At 42.1% G+C, this 16649-nt stretch overlaps 1 protein-coding gene across 3 annotated transcripts in view; it reads right to left on the bottom strand.

The window, feature by feature from the left end:
- SLC17A3 (solute carrier family 17 member 3) overlaps positions 1-16649 on the bottom strand; it is a 59140-nt gene that overhangs the window by 30683 nt on the left and 11808 nt on the right. For 2 of the 3 annotated variants that reach the window (XM_045295723.1, XM_004712482.2), the window contains exons 2-5: positions 5623-5734; positions 1072-1283; positions 632-865; positions 455-542 (exon numbers count right to left, since the gene is read on the bottom strand). In XM_045295723.1, coding sequence (XP_045151658.1) covers positions 455-542; positions 632-865; positions 1072-1283; positions 5623-5734 — 646 coding nt within the window. The remainder of the gene's footprint in view (positions 1-454; positions 543-631; positions 866-1071; positions 1284-5622; positions 5735-16649) is intronic. The other variant, XM_045295724.1, reaches the window with a different exon arrangement.

The raw sequence follows: 16649 nt of genomic DNA, 5'->3' as shown, positions 1-16649 counted from the left end.
ACATTGAGAGACTGAAATTCCTTTAAAATGTTTCAAAAAGGAAATCCAATGACCAGGTTTTCCATTTCCACCCGACTACCTCTGCATAATCAGCTTTTAATGCTCTCCTTCCAGAAAGGCAAAACAATGTTCATAAGCAAATGGAAAGTCAAAAACAACCTAGGAGAACGAAATATCAGTACTGATTTATACATAACTTCCATGATGTTTATATATAACATAGCATATAATATTACATGCAGGTAAATAATAAAGTATTGCTACTAGGGCTCTAGTTCATGCATGCACAGCATGAGTTGAACTAAAGTCAAGTCGCAGACAAAGGACCAGCCTCCTTAATTGACATTCTCATCATTCGATAGCAGAACACAGCCCACGCAACAGCAAAATTGTCAATGAACCCCGTGGGAAGATAATGGCATTCAGTCCATCCGCTTTGTGTCTATGTCGTTACCTGATAAAGCTATGCTGCACAGTCGGCTTCGTTCATGTGGGGGACTCCATTTTTCCCACAGTGCAAACTGACCCCCCAATCCTGCTCCCTAAGATGAAAAAATAAAAAAGGTTATCCTTTGTGATCCGTCAGTCCATGAAGACATTTCCAGTTCAGAATTGCAAAAGGTTGGGTTACCTGGCATACGCCCTGGGCTATTCGAATCACAATGAGATAAACAAGGCCAAGGTCAGCTGCCAGAGGGGTACACAGAGTGAAAAGTGAAGATCCAAACAAAGCAACGGCAACCACTTTCTTTGTTCCCACTTTTCCAGCCAAGTAACCACTGGCAGTCAGAGTCAATAAGGTACCATAGTTGACAGAAGCAAAGATAATGCCCTGGGTTTGAGGGTCCCAGTCATACACAGGGACCTGAAAGAAACGGAAAAGGCCATAGTAAGCCACTCCCCGCAAGGTTCTTGCTTCATTTCAAAAACCCATTTAGGCCTGGCACTTGCTTTGAAACCAGTATTTTCTCAATCAAAAGTTTTAACATCTAAACATTGGGAAACTAAATGTCCAAACAAACTTAACAGGAGATGTGGGTGCAATGCCTATTTGAATTTTGCACGGCTTACCTCTGCAGGAAGACTCTTCGGAGCTTGATTGGGTCCACCAAGTGCGTGCGCAGGCAGCCCCTCGGTGGAGACGTTGACCTGAGCTTGATGGTCCGTGCTGTTGACCATGGCTACCATCGTGATGTTCATGATAACGTTTTGTGCCATCAATATGAAGTTGCAAATGTGCACACTGAAGGCAATTCCGTAGCGAACAGAACACAGACTTTGAACTGGAAATGATACAGTGTTAGTTACAATGGTGTTTCCTGCTGAACGCGGCACTTGTTGTTTTTTTTGCACAAGAATGCTGCTATGGAAAGATCCTGCAGAGCATCACTTGGTGACTTAAATAGCACTTCTACTGACTTTTGAAAGAAAGAGAAAATGAGGAAATCACTGACTGATCCATAAAGCCCTTTGTATCCCAGCTCCATCAACTTGGACTTGGCTAGGGGACGTTCAGTCCTTCCTATAATTGTGCCTCTCCCAGTCTTCGTCCCAGGCCACTGTGTCCTAGAGATGATCAAATTGCTCCTAAATCAGGAAATGTCTGTGTCCGGAGGTGTGCACACAAACATATACAAAGTACATTAAAAAGAAATACATATGCATCTATGTGGTATGTGCTCTTTGCTGCTACTGTGTTAGCTGTCGTGACTCATAATCACGCTACTGAACAGAGTAGAACAGCCCCATCAGGTTCCCTAGGCGATAATCTCTATGGGTCCACATCACAGCTCTTTCTCCCACGGAGCTGCTGGACGGCTTCTAATTGCCAACCTTTTGCTTTCTAGCTGAATGTTTTATCTGGCACCACCTGTATGCTTTCATAGTTTAAATGTGTGTTTCGTGTGTAGTTCCATGTGTACACATATGACTATATGTGTATGTGTATGCATCTGCTTATGTGTGTACATATCAGCTGTTACTCAAAAGGTCAGGAGTTCAAACTCACCAACTGTTTCATGAGAAAACAACATGGTGGTCTTCTACTTTAAACATAACCATAGAAGTCCTATGGGACAGTTCTATTCTCTCCCAAAGGCTCCCTCTGTGAGGGAAAATTGACCAGAATACAGGGGATTGGGGATATCCATATGTACCTATTTAATAGAGCGATATATTGCAAACATACATATGTTCTGGCTTATATTTAATATCATATTGGGGTAAGCAAAAAAGTACTCCTACTAAGGGTCCAGGTTCAACATACATAGATTTATTCCAAACAAAACATCTTTCAACATGTCTCTGTGCTCAGTGGATGGCTGTGGAGAAGCTCTTTCAGCAATATGCTTGCCCGAGTCTCGTTAAAGCACTTTAAAACAAAAGTCAAATCAGAGCGATAGCTTCTGAGGGGATCTACTAACTAACTAACTAACTAACTAACTAACTAACTAACTAACTAACTAACTAACTAACACACTACTATTAAGTCCATTCCAACGCACAGTGGCCCTATAGGGCAGAGTCTACCTGCTCCTGTGGGTTCTGAGGCTGTCAATCCTTACAAGATCACGTCTTTCTCCTATTGAGCAGCTAGTGGGTTTGAATTGCTGACCTTGTAGTTAGCAGTCACACATGTAGCATGCTACACCATCAGGACTCGTAAGAGGCCTGCTAAACTTAAGCCAGAGAGATCGGTCAGCTCAGAAGGTTATAGTGACGGTTTGGGAGGATTCCTGAGGAGGGACAGATTTTCTCCAAGGACACAGGACAATCAAAGGGGCTTAGAAAGAAGTCTAAAGAAATGGAAAGCTGTTGGTAAGAAGAAAGACAGGAAAATTGTACTGAGGATTGTTTTTCCCCTTGCCCGATCACGACAATGGCCCTGCTCATTCTTTGAGGGTAGCAAGGACTTCCTCTGAGGATTTGATTGGGAAACCTTCCTCCATCCACCCGACAGCCCTGATCTTGCTCCTTCATGCTTCCTTTTGCTTCCCAAACTCAAAGCGCAGTTTAAAGGAACACATTTGTGTCCTTCAAGGATGTCCAGACTGCCATTTGGGTTTCATGTGAATAGGAGAGCACCGACTTGCTCAGAGAAGGGCTGGAGGGATGGAAAACGCCCCTGCAGAAGGGTCTAGACGTAGCTGGAAGAGGTGCCAGGAAAGAATCGCTTCACATTTTGATATTGTTTTATAAGGGTGAGGTAGTTCGTTTATTGTGCCAATCTGGCCGATAAATGCATGTGGGGTTCATTGAAGGGCAGAGAGATAAATGGCTTGGTGAGCCTCGCCTTTCGAGTTCTCGGGTCTCTTGCTTTCTCATGGTCGGACCAGGGTGCAGCTGCCTCAACCAGTTCCCTGCTTCAGCTGGTAAGGCTCACTTCCTGCAAGACATCGCTGAGGGGAAGCCACATGGCCCTACCCCGATGCCATGGACCTACCCCTATGCCTTGCACCTACCTCCAGCCCTGGGTGCTAGAGCAGCTGTGTGGAGACCCCTGCCCACGCTGAGATGCTTGCACACTCACTGATTTTGCTTTCCTCCTGCAGTCGGTGTCATAGTGTGTGTTTGGTGAGATGGAGGAGGACTTTGCGGACTGGTGTTAGACATATGGGTTAATGTTGGACTTGTGGGCTTGGGCAGCACTGGGTTGGGATGTTTTCTTGATGTGCATTTACCCTCTGTATAAAACTCTGGCTTATACATGAGTTTCTATGGATTTGTTTCTCTAAAGTACCCAAACTAACACAAAGAGTTTCAATGATTGGGTACCATTAATTTAAACTTTGGTGTTGCTGCTCATTGGTGTAAAGCATTATTCCACTCATGTGTCTTCAAACATTGAGAACAAGCTTTCATTTCAGTTTTGAATCAAACTACTAGAAATATTTGTGTGTTTAGTGGAATTCAAACCCCCCAACTATAAAAAACGACACTATATAGAACAGTGGAAAGAGAAACAAACATAGCATTCAAATAAACTGTGTGCGTACTTATAGGGAAGGTGACTTTAACATCGTTGTCTCCTTTAACCAGATCCTGGCTGCGTTGTGTACACACAGTGTGTAACACGTGGGGAAATAAACCTTTGTGACCGAAATGACAGAATCAAATTGTTTAGACACGAAAACTCAAGGGAAGTCTGGGGTGATGTGTTCATTCTGCAGAATAAATCAAACCATACAAAACCTCTGTAGGTCGACTCTCAGCTGAACCAAAGACAGCCTGGCCAAATGCAGCTACCAATCAAATTTGACGAGCAAATAAGAAATGTGAGGCAGGAAACCATATTTACTTCGTCTCAAATTTCTTTTGGGACTTCAGCCAGGGCACCTCTTTGGGACTTTCCCTGCCTTCACTTTCTCCCAATAGCAAGAAAGGGGACGTATCCGATAGCAGGAAATGAAGCCGATAACTAGCCTTGGAGTTCACATTCCAGAGGGAGCCCATGATATGAAAAAACAAAAGAGCAAATGACATCATGGATCGGATGGTGATAAATATCGTGAAGAAAACAGCAGGAAAGGTAAAATTGCCGTAGCCTTCACTTCAGCTTCCTGCTTGGGATCTATTCTCCATACAACGGGAGTGTTATCATGGTATCAAATCAGCTCACCCCTCGTCTGCTCAAAAGCTCCCTGTGGCTCCATTTTTGTTTAGATTAAAAATGACAATGCCTATAACAGCTTATGGAAATGAAATATTTATATCCTTTGCCTCCGAAATTTAACCTTTGGCAAATAAACCCTAAGGAAATAATTCCCAATACAGGCAAGTATCATGTTAAAGGAGGGTCATTTATCTTATTTATGATAAGTGACAAAAGTAGCCAAGCACAAAGGGAATTTTCAGGTATTAGATATGCTATAATGATAATACATATCCTTTAAGAAGAGTGGAAAAGCATGTGTGACCTGGTTAAAAATACAGATAGATGAAACCATAATATAGAATATAGAACTATAGAGAATACATAAAGGAACATGAAAGAGAATCAGTAAAGTTATAGTAGTTGGATAAGCTAGTGAATGATGGAAATGTTGATTTTTATCGTTTCTGTAATTAGCTTTTCTTAGATTGATTGACCAATAATTATGGTTACGATATTTCATGCAATAACAAACAGAATATACACACGATACTACACGTAGACCATTTGAGGGACATTATCAGGACTATGTGTCGATGGCGCACTTTGGTCACACTCAGAAGTAAGTGTTGAGCTATCCACTGTAAAGTTGGAGGTGCAAACCCACCAGCTATTTCTCAGGAAAAGGAGAAGTCTATCCTGCTCCCACAAAAAATCTACAGCCTCAGAAATCCGATGGGTATAGGGTTGCTCTGAGTCGGAATCAACTTGGTAGCAATGGCTATCTAGCTAAGTATATATGGACAAAGATTAGAGTCACACAGCAAGAAATACATGACTTTTTTTAAAAAAATAAAAGAATCATGGTCTTCATTTCCTTTATCTATTTGCAAGATGTCCATGAATGTTACTTTATTGTTAAAAATAACTCAACAACGTAGAAGACAGAAGTTCATTTATTTGTATTAGAACATTGCACATAACAAATCCACCTGAAAGTCCTAAACTCAAGCAACCAAGGTTGGCTTTACCTTTCCTGCGAATGAGCTGCTCATCCAACTGCACGTCTTGAGAGGGCGCCGGTTCACCTTCTGTGGGGCTCAGTTTTGCCCTGGGGTCCATCTCGGACTCTCCTTTCCTGACCTAGGAGAAAGGGAACCCACAGGGGTGAGCTGAGAGGGAGACTTCTCTCAAATACTCACTAGGCACCAAGCAAACAAAAGCTGTGCTGGGTCACGTGGATGAGATGCTGGAAGGCATCATGAATTTCCTCTTAACGACTGGCGTAGTGGAACCCCAGGCATATTCTGGCAGGTTCTTTTTCATTCCGCACAAGTGCCCTTTTAATCTCCCTTTTGATTTTGTCTTTAATCCATGCGTTATTTCACTCACTCGGGACCATGGAGTCAACTCTGACTCATTGTGAGCCTACAAGACAGGGTGGAACTGCCCCTGCGGGTTGTTGAGGCTGTAGCTTTTTACAGAAGTAAAAAGCCCTGTCTTTCTCCCACTCAGCAGCTGGTGGTCTTGAATGGCTGACCTTGTGGTGAGTAGCCCGATGCATAAACACGGTGCCACCAGTGTTCCTATGTGTTCTTTAGATAGATGATATTTAGTTTCTGAAGATCTGAGAGCTTTCAGTTATTGATTACGAACTTGATTTTGTGGTGTCTAATAATACACTTTCATGAACTGAATCTTCTAAAAAACCCCATTGAGACTTGTTGGATGGCCCTTGGTAGAGTTTTCGCGTGCACTGGAAAAGAATGTTGGATGGAGCTTCTGATTAATGTAAACTTACTTTATGTTGTTCATGCCTTTATATGCTTGCCGATTTTTTCTCTAGTTGTGTTGCCGATTATTAAGAGAAGTATTGAAATCTCTGTTATGGATTGTGGATTTCAATATCTCACCATTTAGTTCGTTCCGTTTTCACTTTACATACTTTGAAGCTCTGTTGTTAGGAGTGTAAACATTCAGTAGTATGACGTACTCTTGAGAAATTAACTTCTCTATCACGATGAGATTGCTTTCTTCATCCTTGGGAATATAGTTTGCTCTGACATCTATTATGTCTAATATTAAAATAATAGACATTTTAACTTTTTTGAACTAATGTGCAGGCACAGCATATCTTTTCCTGCCTTTCATTTTTAACTAATTACATAACTAGGTAGTATGGAGTTAGGGCTTGCTATTGTACCCAATCTGATAACTTTCTTTTCTTGAAGTGTTTACACCATGTACTTTTCATATGATCATTGATACAAGAAAGTGTAAATCTGTCGTCTTTTTATGTGCTTTCTACCTATCTCTTCTGTTCTTTGTTCCACTTTTTCTTTTTTGCCTTCTTTTGGATGAATTGCCTATCTTTTATTACTCCATTTGATCTCTGTTTTTGGTAGCTACATCTCCTTGTTTTCTTACTTTAGTAATTTCTTTTTTTTTTTAAAACCAATTTATTGGGGCTCATAAAATTCATCACAATACATAGATCAATTGTGTATACATAGATCAATTGTGTAGAGCACATCTATACATTTGTTGCCCTCATCATTCCCAAAATTCGCTTGCCTCTTGGGTTCCCGGAATCAGCTCATTTTCCTTTTTTCCCCCCTTCCCCCTCCCTTCCTCTGCCTCCCTCCCCCATGCACCCTTGATAATTTATAAATTATTATTATATCTTATATTACACTGCCCAGCGTCTCCCTTCACCTACCCCTCTGTTTCCCATCCCCCAGAGAGGAGGTTATATGTAGCACTCTGTGATCAATTCCCCCTTTCTACACCCCCCTTCCCTCCTGGTATCGCCACTGTCACCCCTGGTCCTGGGTGGTTCATCTGTCCTACTTTAGTACTTTCTTTAGGGTGGAGGTATACATCTTTAACTGCTTAGGTCTAGTGTCATGCAAATTCTAGCCTCCTAACTCCCTCTCCCTAACCCAGGGAGTCCTCCACACTCTAGTGGGGTTCCCTCTCCCTGTGCCATGGCTTGGACAGTCTCTTCAAGATGGTAAGGTGGGACCACTTCAGACTCATTTCATTTCCTCCCATCTCTGAGGGTGGCTGCCTGATATCTGTTGCTACAAAGACATCTCAGACTCAAAGCGCCCCCTGGGTGATGGAGTAGGGCTACTCCAGAGGGTTTTCTTAATAGAAGCAAATTGTCAGGACTTTCTTCCACAGTACTCCTGAGTGAGTTCTATCCACCCACCAGCCTTTTAGTTTAGCAGCCAACCACAAACTGTACTACTCAGAGGTCCCAAGTGTCTTAGAAAAAAAAATCCGTTTTCTGTATCTTCCTGGTATATTTTGGTTGCTTAAGGTGGTTCAGCATATTGAGCCTGACTTTGTTACCTAGTGCGGACATACGGAAAAACAAGTGGGTAGCCTTCACTCACTACATCACTCACTAACTGCTGTTATGATGCTATAGCACATGGGAGAACCATCACTGTGGGTTTCCAGGGCTGTACAACTACAGGAGCAAGATCTTTCTCCCAGGGAGCTGCTGGTGGCTTCAAATGGCAGCCCAACTCAGAACCCACCTGAGTTAGTTTATTGTTGCCAACCTGGCCGATGGGGTTAATTGAAGGGCGGAGGGATAAATGGCTTGGTGAGCCTCACCTTTCGAGTTCTCAGGTCTCTTGCTTTGTGATGGTCGCACCAGGGTGCAGCTGCCTTAGCAGTTCCCTGCCTCAGCTTGCAAGACTGACTTCCTACCAGACATCCCTGAGGAGAAGCCACATGAACCTACCCCGATGCAGCCCTGGGTGCTGGAGCAGCCATGTGGAGACCCCTGCCAGCGCTGAGATGCTTACACATTCACTGACTGGGCTTTCCTCCTGCAGTCGGCATCATTGCATCTGTTTTGTGAGATGGAGGAGGACTTTGTGGATTGGTGTTGGATTAATGGGTTAATGTTGGACTTGTGGGCTTGGGCAGCATTGGGTTGGGATGTTTTCTTGATGCACAATTAATCTTTACATAAAACTCTCTCATACATGAGTTGCTATGAATTTGTTTCTCTAAAGTACCAGACTAACACACCACTACACCTCCCGAGCTCCTAGAAACAGATATTTGTTTTGCCACGGAGCCAAGTGACATACACAAGTACACATGCAAGACAGGGCTCCAGTGGGTGTTACTTCTTTTGTCTAGTTCAGTTACTGGTGCGCAGCAATCCTTCGAGTGCCTGGGCTTAGAGATGCATCTGGCGTGTGTGTCTGTCTTCAAATGGGGTCACCTCCCTGGGCGTCTATTCCACTCACTTTGTAACTCAGTGTTGGTATGACCTCAGTCATGCCACAAAAGAAAAACCTTGTCCAGGGCCATAATTACATTGATAAGAATTAGGATTTCAACATATATTGTTGGGGGGGGGGGGGAGAATGAACCCGATTCAGTACATAACAGAGTCCCTATTATTTTGCCTTATTTGACTACCTAGCCAATTTTTAACTCTTCCTTGTTTCCAGAATTAGAAAGCATTTTATACCTATTGTGATTATTTTGTCCCAAGACATGGAATCAACTACAGTCCAAGAAGCAATTATACATCATAACAGAGAATAGTATTAAAGACCCAAAGCTGGACTCTGAAAATACATATCACACAAGACATGGGGTCCAATAACATTGCTGTAAGACTTTTTTTTTAGTAACATGAGCTATGAGCTTATAATTCAGTGCTTCATTATTAATCTTTAAATTTCTTTCTAATATTCCAATGTTTGTGTTTATTTCATTCAGAGAAATCTAGATTAGAAATCCTAAAATGACACATCCCTTTTCTTACAGTCTGTGCCTCATATATCACTTGCGATGGTCACTTATTTTGGTCACTAGCTATGGACACAAAATGCAGCAAGCTTCTAACTTCAATACATCATATCTCTCCTATTCTCTGAAGTATCTCCAGCATCTTGCAAAATTTCGGTCAATGGTGTTTACATTATTCTTCAGTGAAAATGGCTTATTTCAAACACGTAGGACATAACTAAATACACATTGAGAAAATCTTGCCATTTGCATCCCAATTCCATTGTGTGGCCAGGTCATTGCAAACTACGGGCCTTTTGCACTTTTTAAAAAAGAGTTGGGAATAGGAATACCATAGGACACAATGATCTCTCTGTTTGGCAGATGCCCTTACAGAAATAAGAGCCACCACAATAGATACATAGACACAAAAAGATGTATGCACAGCTACGTTCAACGCAGGACTATTCACTATAACAAAAAGATGCAAACAACCTAAATGGTCATCAATGACAGGTGGATAAACAGACACACACAGTGGAATATAACAAAATGTTAGACAATAACCATAAATCTGAATAAAAAAATCAGTCATAAGCACTAGATGAAAAAATAACGAGGATATGTCTGAAAAACACATTAATGATTATATATTTTTTTCTCTAATAGACACAGATCTTTCAGCAATTATTGAATTAGAAATCTGGGTTTCAAACGATATGTACATAAGAGAATAATGAATATTAGAGATAAGTTTAATCTGAATAAATTTATTTGGTTTTAAAAGGGACTTTTCATGTTAAAACAAATTAGAAAACAATGGTGTATTTTCTGGGATTTTATTTATTTGAATAAATAAAATAAAAATTATTTTGAAATATTAAAAAAAAACTGTGTTAGTCCAGGTAGACTAGAGAAACAAATTCATGGACATTTATATGTGTATGAGAAAGTACTTTATATAAAAGAGCAATTGCATATTGAAAACATCCCAGCCCAGTCCAGATCAAGTCCATAAGTCCTATATTAGCCCATATGTCCAATACTAGTCCATAAATTCCTCTTTAGACTCATGCAGCCATGCAATAATGCTGAGTGCAGGAAGATCACAGGCCATTGGGTGGAAAATCTTGTACATCCAGTAGTGGTGGAAGGATCTCAGAACTGGCATGGGTCTCCACATGGCTCCTCCAGCTTCAGGGCTCTGGCTCCACCAGTGTATCTCCATGTGGCTTGTCAACAGGAATGTGTTGACAAGCAGAGAGAGGGTGTCTGGCCTTCACACTTAAAAATGAGGTCATCAATCTGTGATCTGGTTGACAGGCATGACTGTACCCGTTTGCAAGTTGACAAGAGATTATGTAACTACCACAGACCACCACTTGTAAACTTGACACTTTTACACAACTCTTTAGCCCAGTGGTTCTCAACATTCCTAATGCCACAACCCTTTACTACAGTCCCTCATGATGTGGTGACCCCCAACCATAAAATTATTTTCGTTGCTACTTCACAACTGTAATTTTACTACTGTTATGAATCAGGTGACCCCTGAGAAAGAGTCTTTCAGCCCTCAAAGAAGTCTCAACCCACAGGTTGAGAACCACTGCTTTAGCCATACATAATTTTTAACAAAACAATTTTAAAAGTCATATCTGTACCTAACAGGATAAAACTAAAATGCATACAATTAATATGTTCAAAAGTCTCATTTAACATAATATTCTATAAGTGAACAAAACAAAAATATTCTATACTTAGATGAACACCTACACCATAATCCTGTGAAAATATATCCCCAGACCTTATGAAAGTTTGTAAGCCAACCACTTCATGCCTCTATCCACCCCATTTGGGGTGTCCAGTTTCTATACTGCCCACTTACATCAAACCAGTGCTCTGAGAAGATAATCATATTCTTTGATGTGAAGAATCTTCATTCCAGTTGGAACCTTGTGAAGTCCACATCAATAAGCAAAGTCAAATCAGAACAGGCTATCCAAAAAGTCAGCAGCAATATGTACCAGTTCACAGGCTCAAAAATCTTTCTTCATCTGGTTGGGCTCTGGTCAACTCAATGTGGGCTTCCTCACTTAGCCTCACCAGGAAGCCCATTGTTTGCCTCACCTTTAGTCCATGGACACTGTGTTAATCTGGGTGCAGTAGAGAAACAAATCCACAGAAACTCATATGTATAAGAGAGAGTTTTATATAAAGGGTAAGTGCACATCAAGAAAACATCCCAACCCAGTGCTGCCCAAGCTCACAAGTCCAACATTAGCCCATATGTCCGACACCAATGCATGAAGTCCTCCTCCATCTCACAAAACACATACAATGATGTTGACTGCAGGAGGAAAGCTGAATCAGTGAACGTGTAAGCATCTCAGCACTGGCAGGGGTCTCCACACGGCTGCTCCAGCACCCAGGGCTGCATCAGGGTAGGTTCATGTGGCTTCTCCTCAGGGATGTCTCACAGGAAGTGAGCCTTGCAAGCTGAAGCAGGGAACTGGCTAAGGCAGCTGGACCTTGGTCCGTCCATCAGAAAGCAAGAGACCGGAGAACTTGAAAGGCAAGGCTCACTGAGCCATTTCTCTCTCACCCTTCAATTAACCCCACATGTGTTTATTGGCCAAGTTAGCACAATAAACATTAATTATCTCAGGCACTGTCACAAATTCTCAACAACCCTAGGTACCTTGTGTGAGGTCAACCAGTCAACCTGCTCTCGTTTTCTCTGCTAATCCCTGTGAATGAGGTTCACAGGTGTCAGTGGCCAGGCTCAACCCATCTCTTTATTGCTCCATTTCTCTCACTTCCACTCAACAGATAGATCCAGGTGGTCACCTAGCAAGCATTTAAGCCTTTAATGCTCAGGTTCCCTTTAACATTCCGTCCTAGAGAGGAGTTTCCTCAGGGCTCCAGATTTTTTCCAGCTTCAGGCACAAACCACTAGTTCAAAATTCAAAAAGCCAAAGAGCTCCTCTTTTCTTCAATCTGTCAACAGCCCCATAGGTGAGTCTCTTCACCTTCAAATGTCCTGAGCACTCAGGACACTGGGTGTAGCTTATCCTTTTAGACCCTTCTTTTCAAGTGTGTCCTAAACCCATTTAAAGATCGGATTTTACTGTGGGCTTACAAGCTATCTATTTTCATACTTCCAAATAATCATTCCTATCAGTCATTACATCAATAACAACAGTAAAACTAAAACAGTATAAACCTAGTAGAGCCAATTCCTAAACTCAATTCTTAAACTGGCCAAGTTCGATCCTTATCTATCTCATCTTAATCCTTACCCAAACTATTCTGTTGATACAAGATGTGGCCCTAGGTCCCTGGCTGCATTGCCTCAAGCCATGGCAGGACCTTCTGTCAGCCATTTTGACCTCAGTCAGCCGTTTTCTCTAAGCAGCATGGTCTTTAAGAAATTCAAACTGCGATTTCAACCCTTGAGTTCAAAATATGCATTAATCACCTTAGTTTTCACCATTTCAAAGAGGAATAGCCAAAAACAACCATGGAAAATGCTCAAAACTTTAGCTTCCCATATTCTTTCCAGAAAACAACCCAGTAAACTGCAAAGCCATATCTGACCGCTGGTTAGCCAACGAAGAAAAATTATTATGAGGCAGAGATCAAACAAGCATCCACTCTCCATCTTTTTAATTTATTTCTCTAGTACCCCTCTCCCAAGTTACCATAATGTGAGATTGTATGGGCTGTGGCTAATGGCTTGGGTGAGTGGTCAGGGAATTGGAAGGAATAGGATTGGAAAATTGGTGACAAGGAGGTGTGGATGGATCTCTATGAATGGGCCAAGAAAGTAAAGATAATTGTCTCATGTGAACGCTTACCAAAGGGTTACCTCTGAAGAGTAGGACATTAACAATCAAGGTGATAAGATCACACACACTGTGGAGACTGGTCCTCCTCTTTCCTCTGCCACTCCTGTCAGTGCCCAATGGGCACATGAACAATGTAGGCATGGTGGCAGGGATGGAAGTTATGCATGGGCTCAGCAATATGGACTTCCCCACTCACCAAGGTTGACTTGGCCACTGTCTTTGTTGAGTGCCCCATCTGCCAGCAGCAGAAGCCAACATTGAGTCCAAGATATGGGACCATTCCTCAGGAGATCAACCAACAGCCTGGTGGCAGGTTGATTACATAGGACCACTTCCGTCATGGAGGGAACAGTGTTTTGTTCTTACTGGAATAGACACCTACTCTGGATATAAATTTGCCTTCCCTGCATACAATGCTTCTGCAAAACTACCATTTGTGGACTTCCAGAATGCCGTATCCACCCGCATGGTATCCCACATAGCATTGCTTCAGATCAAGGACCTCACTTCACAACAAATGAAGTGCAGCAATGGGCCCATGCCCATGGAATCCACTGGTCGTATCATGTTCCTCATCATCCTGAAGCAGCTGGCTTGATAGAACGATGGAATGGGCTCCTAAAGGCACAATTACGGCGCCAACTAGGTGGCAACAACTTGCAGGGCTGAGGCAATGTTATCCAGGAGGTTGTATATGCTGTAAACCAGTGGCCAATATATGGTGCTGTGTCTCCAATAGCCAGGAGTCACAGGACCAGGAACCAAGGAGTAGAAGCTGCAGTGGCACCACTCACTATTACTCCTAGTGATCCACTTGCAGCATTTTTGCTTCCTGTCACAGAAGCCCTATGTGCTTCATGCCTGGAGGTTCTAGTCCCAAAGGAAGGAACTTTCCCACCTGGAAACACAGCACTGATTCCACTGAACTGGCAGCTGAGAATGTCCCCTAACCACTTTGGGCTCCTCATGCCTGTAGGCTGTCTCTTAGTACTCCCATGCCCTGTGATTAAAGTAAGTGGTAAACTACAGCAACCCAATCCTGGTAGGACATATAATGACCCAGATACCTCTGGAATGAAGGTCTGGGTCACCTCATCAGGCAAAGAACCACAGCCATCTGAGGTGCTGGCTGAGGGCAAAGGTAATACAGAATGGGTAGTAGAAGAAGGTAGTTCTACCTATCAGTTACGACCACGTGATCAATTGCAAAGGCGAGGTTTGTGATTGTCAGTTTATCTTCTTTATATGTGTTTATTGACTATTTTTCCTTTGTCCATGTATGATGTACCAGATACAATGAGATTCAGTGTGTTTTCATTAATATGTATGATAGATGTATGATGTTAGGTGTAAGTGTGGTTTCATTAATGTCTGGAAATTATACATGGCTAATGAATTGTGTATAGGTGCCAAATTGGCAAAGGGTAGATTGTGATAGGTAGGTTTACTATGCCAACCTGGCCAATAGGATATTTGGGATTAATTAGGTCACAGTTTAATTGGAGGGTAAAGAGCTAAATGGCTCAGCAAGGCCTGTTCCTCACTCTCTTGCTCTCTAGTGATCAGACCAGTGTGCAGCTGCTTTAGCTAGTTCTCTTCCTTAACATGTGAGCTACACTACCTTCGGGACAAGCCAACCCATGGACTATGTTGTTAAAGATTGAGGTTCCTTGAGACCACACTGCTGGTGTGTACATCACTTGGGCCTGAGGCTGGTGGGTCCTGCTGTCTTGCATTGCTTGAGTTCAATATCCCATCTGGCCTGCTTCACTAAGCTCCTGAACTGCTGACTGTAGATGACCCACACTGCTGTTTGCTGCCTATGGGCAGACTCTGCCTGCATTGCCTGAGGGAAGACTCAGCTGTTTGTTTCCTTGACCTTGAACCCAGCAACCCTGGTAAATTGAAAGACTTCCAGTATATTAACTGTTCCACAGAAGTAAGTTGAACTGAGCCCTCTGTACTGCTGTGTGGACTAATTAGCTGTTATATTCCTTCATGCTATATAAACTTATAAATATATACATATAAAAAATCATAAGTGCCTTAGTTTTGTTTCTCTAGAGAACCGTGCCTAACACAACACCTCATAGTATGAATTAAAATTAGTCAAGAACAAAAGGACAAGTATTGCATGAAACCACTATATAAAAAGTTGGGGGAAAAAAGGTTTTCACATTAAAAGAAAAAATTGTTTGATGGTAACTAGGGTCAACAGTTTAAACCCATCAGCCACTCCTTAGGAGAAAGATGAGACTTTATTCTCCAGTAAAGATTTACAGTCTCAGAAACCCAAAGGGGCTGTTAACTCTGTCCTACTATAGCTTATCTATGAGTTGAAATTGACTCATTGGCAGTGAGTTTGGATATACAGTGAACCCTCGTTTATCGCGGTTAATTGGTTCTAGATCCTACCGTGATAAATGAAATTCCGCGAAGAAGTAGGATTCCTTATTTGTAAATCAAATATTTTCGTAGTTAGAGCATAGAGGACATGAAAAAACACCCTTTAGTCACCATTACACTCGTATTACCCAATTTATTAAACGAAAAAGGGAAAATACAGTAAAACATTTTGGACGTTACAATGATCATTTATTATTTATTAAATTATTTATGGCATCAAACGTGTACAGTATGAGCCAATCAATGGCAGTAATGACAGCACGCGCTGTTATGCAAAAACCGCGATAGAGTGAAGCCGCGGAAGTCGAAGCGCGAAGTGGCGAGGGTTCACTGTATATAGAGAGAGGGGAAGGGAGATGGGTAAATTAATCATTAATAACTACAAGATTTACACATATTAACTTGAGTGAAATGAAGAAAACCAAATTAAACTCACCATTATTGAGTCAAATCCAATTCATAGTGACCCCAAAGGACAGAGTAGAACTGCCCTAGTGGGTTTCTGAGGGAGGAGTAGAAAGTCTCGTCTTTGTCGCTTAGAGCAGCTGCTAGTTTCGAACTGTAAACCTTGCAGTTAACAGCCCAACTCTAACTACTACACCCCCAGGGTTCCTGGTCACATGAGTGAAAAAGATCATATACAATAAGAAGGAAGTCAGCAACAATTTATAGAGGCAGGAGAAGGCAACTAAAGGCAACAGAATGCTTGGAAAAAACAAGAATTGCACCTTAGATGGCTACTCGTTTGCAAATATATTCATGAATTCATGGGAGCACACAAGGGGCAAGGTTATGAAAACTTTTTAGACCTTGAAAGAATGAGCCACTGGGTGTGGGGGCTCAAGACCAAAGTCTCAGGTGACATCAAGGTCAATTGGCATAACACAGTTCACAAAGATATTGGTCTTTCTACATCCTACTTTAGTGATTAGTGACTGCAGTCTTAATAGCTCAGCTAATGCGTGCCAGCTATGGTGCAATGATTGGTCTCTCCCAGCCCACAGGAAAGAAGTGTGGAGAAAACTGAAGATCCATGGAAA

The sequence above is a fragment of the Echinops telfairi genome, unplaced genomic scaffold (genome assembly GCF_000313985.2).
Source record: "Echinops telfairi isolate 266 unplaced genomic scaffold, ASM31398v2 ScPeMD7_5868;HRSCAF=6743_0, whole genome shotgun sequence".
Lineage (NCBI taxonomy): Eukaryota > Metazoa > Chordata > Mammalia > Afrosoricida > Tenrecidae > Echinops > Echinops telfairi.
The sequence above is the reverse complement of the archived record's forward strand: the minus strand, read 5'-3'. Positions and strand labels throughout refer to the sequence as shown.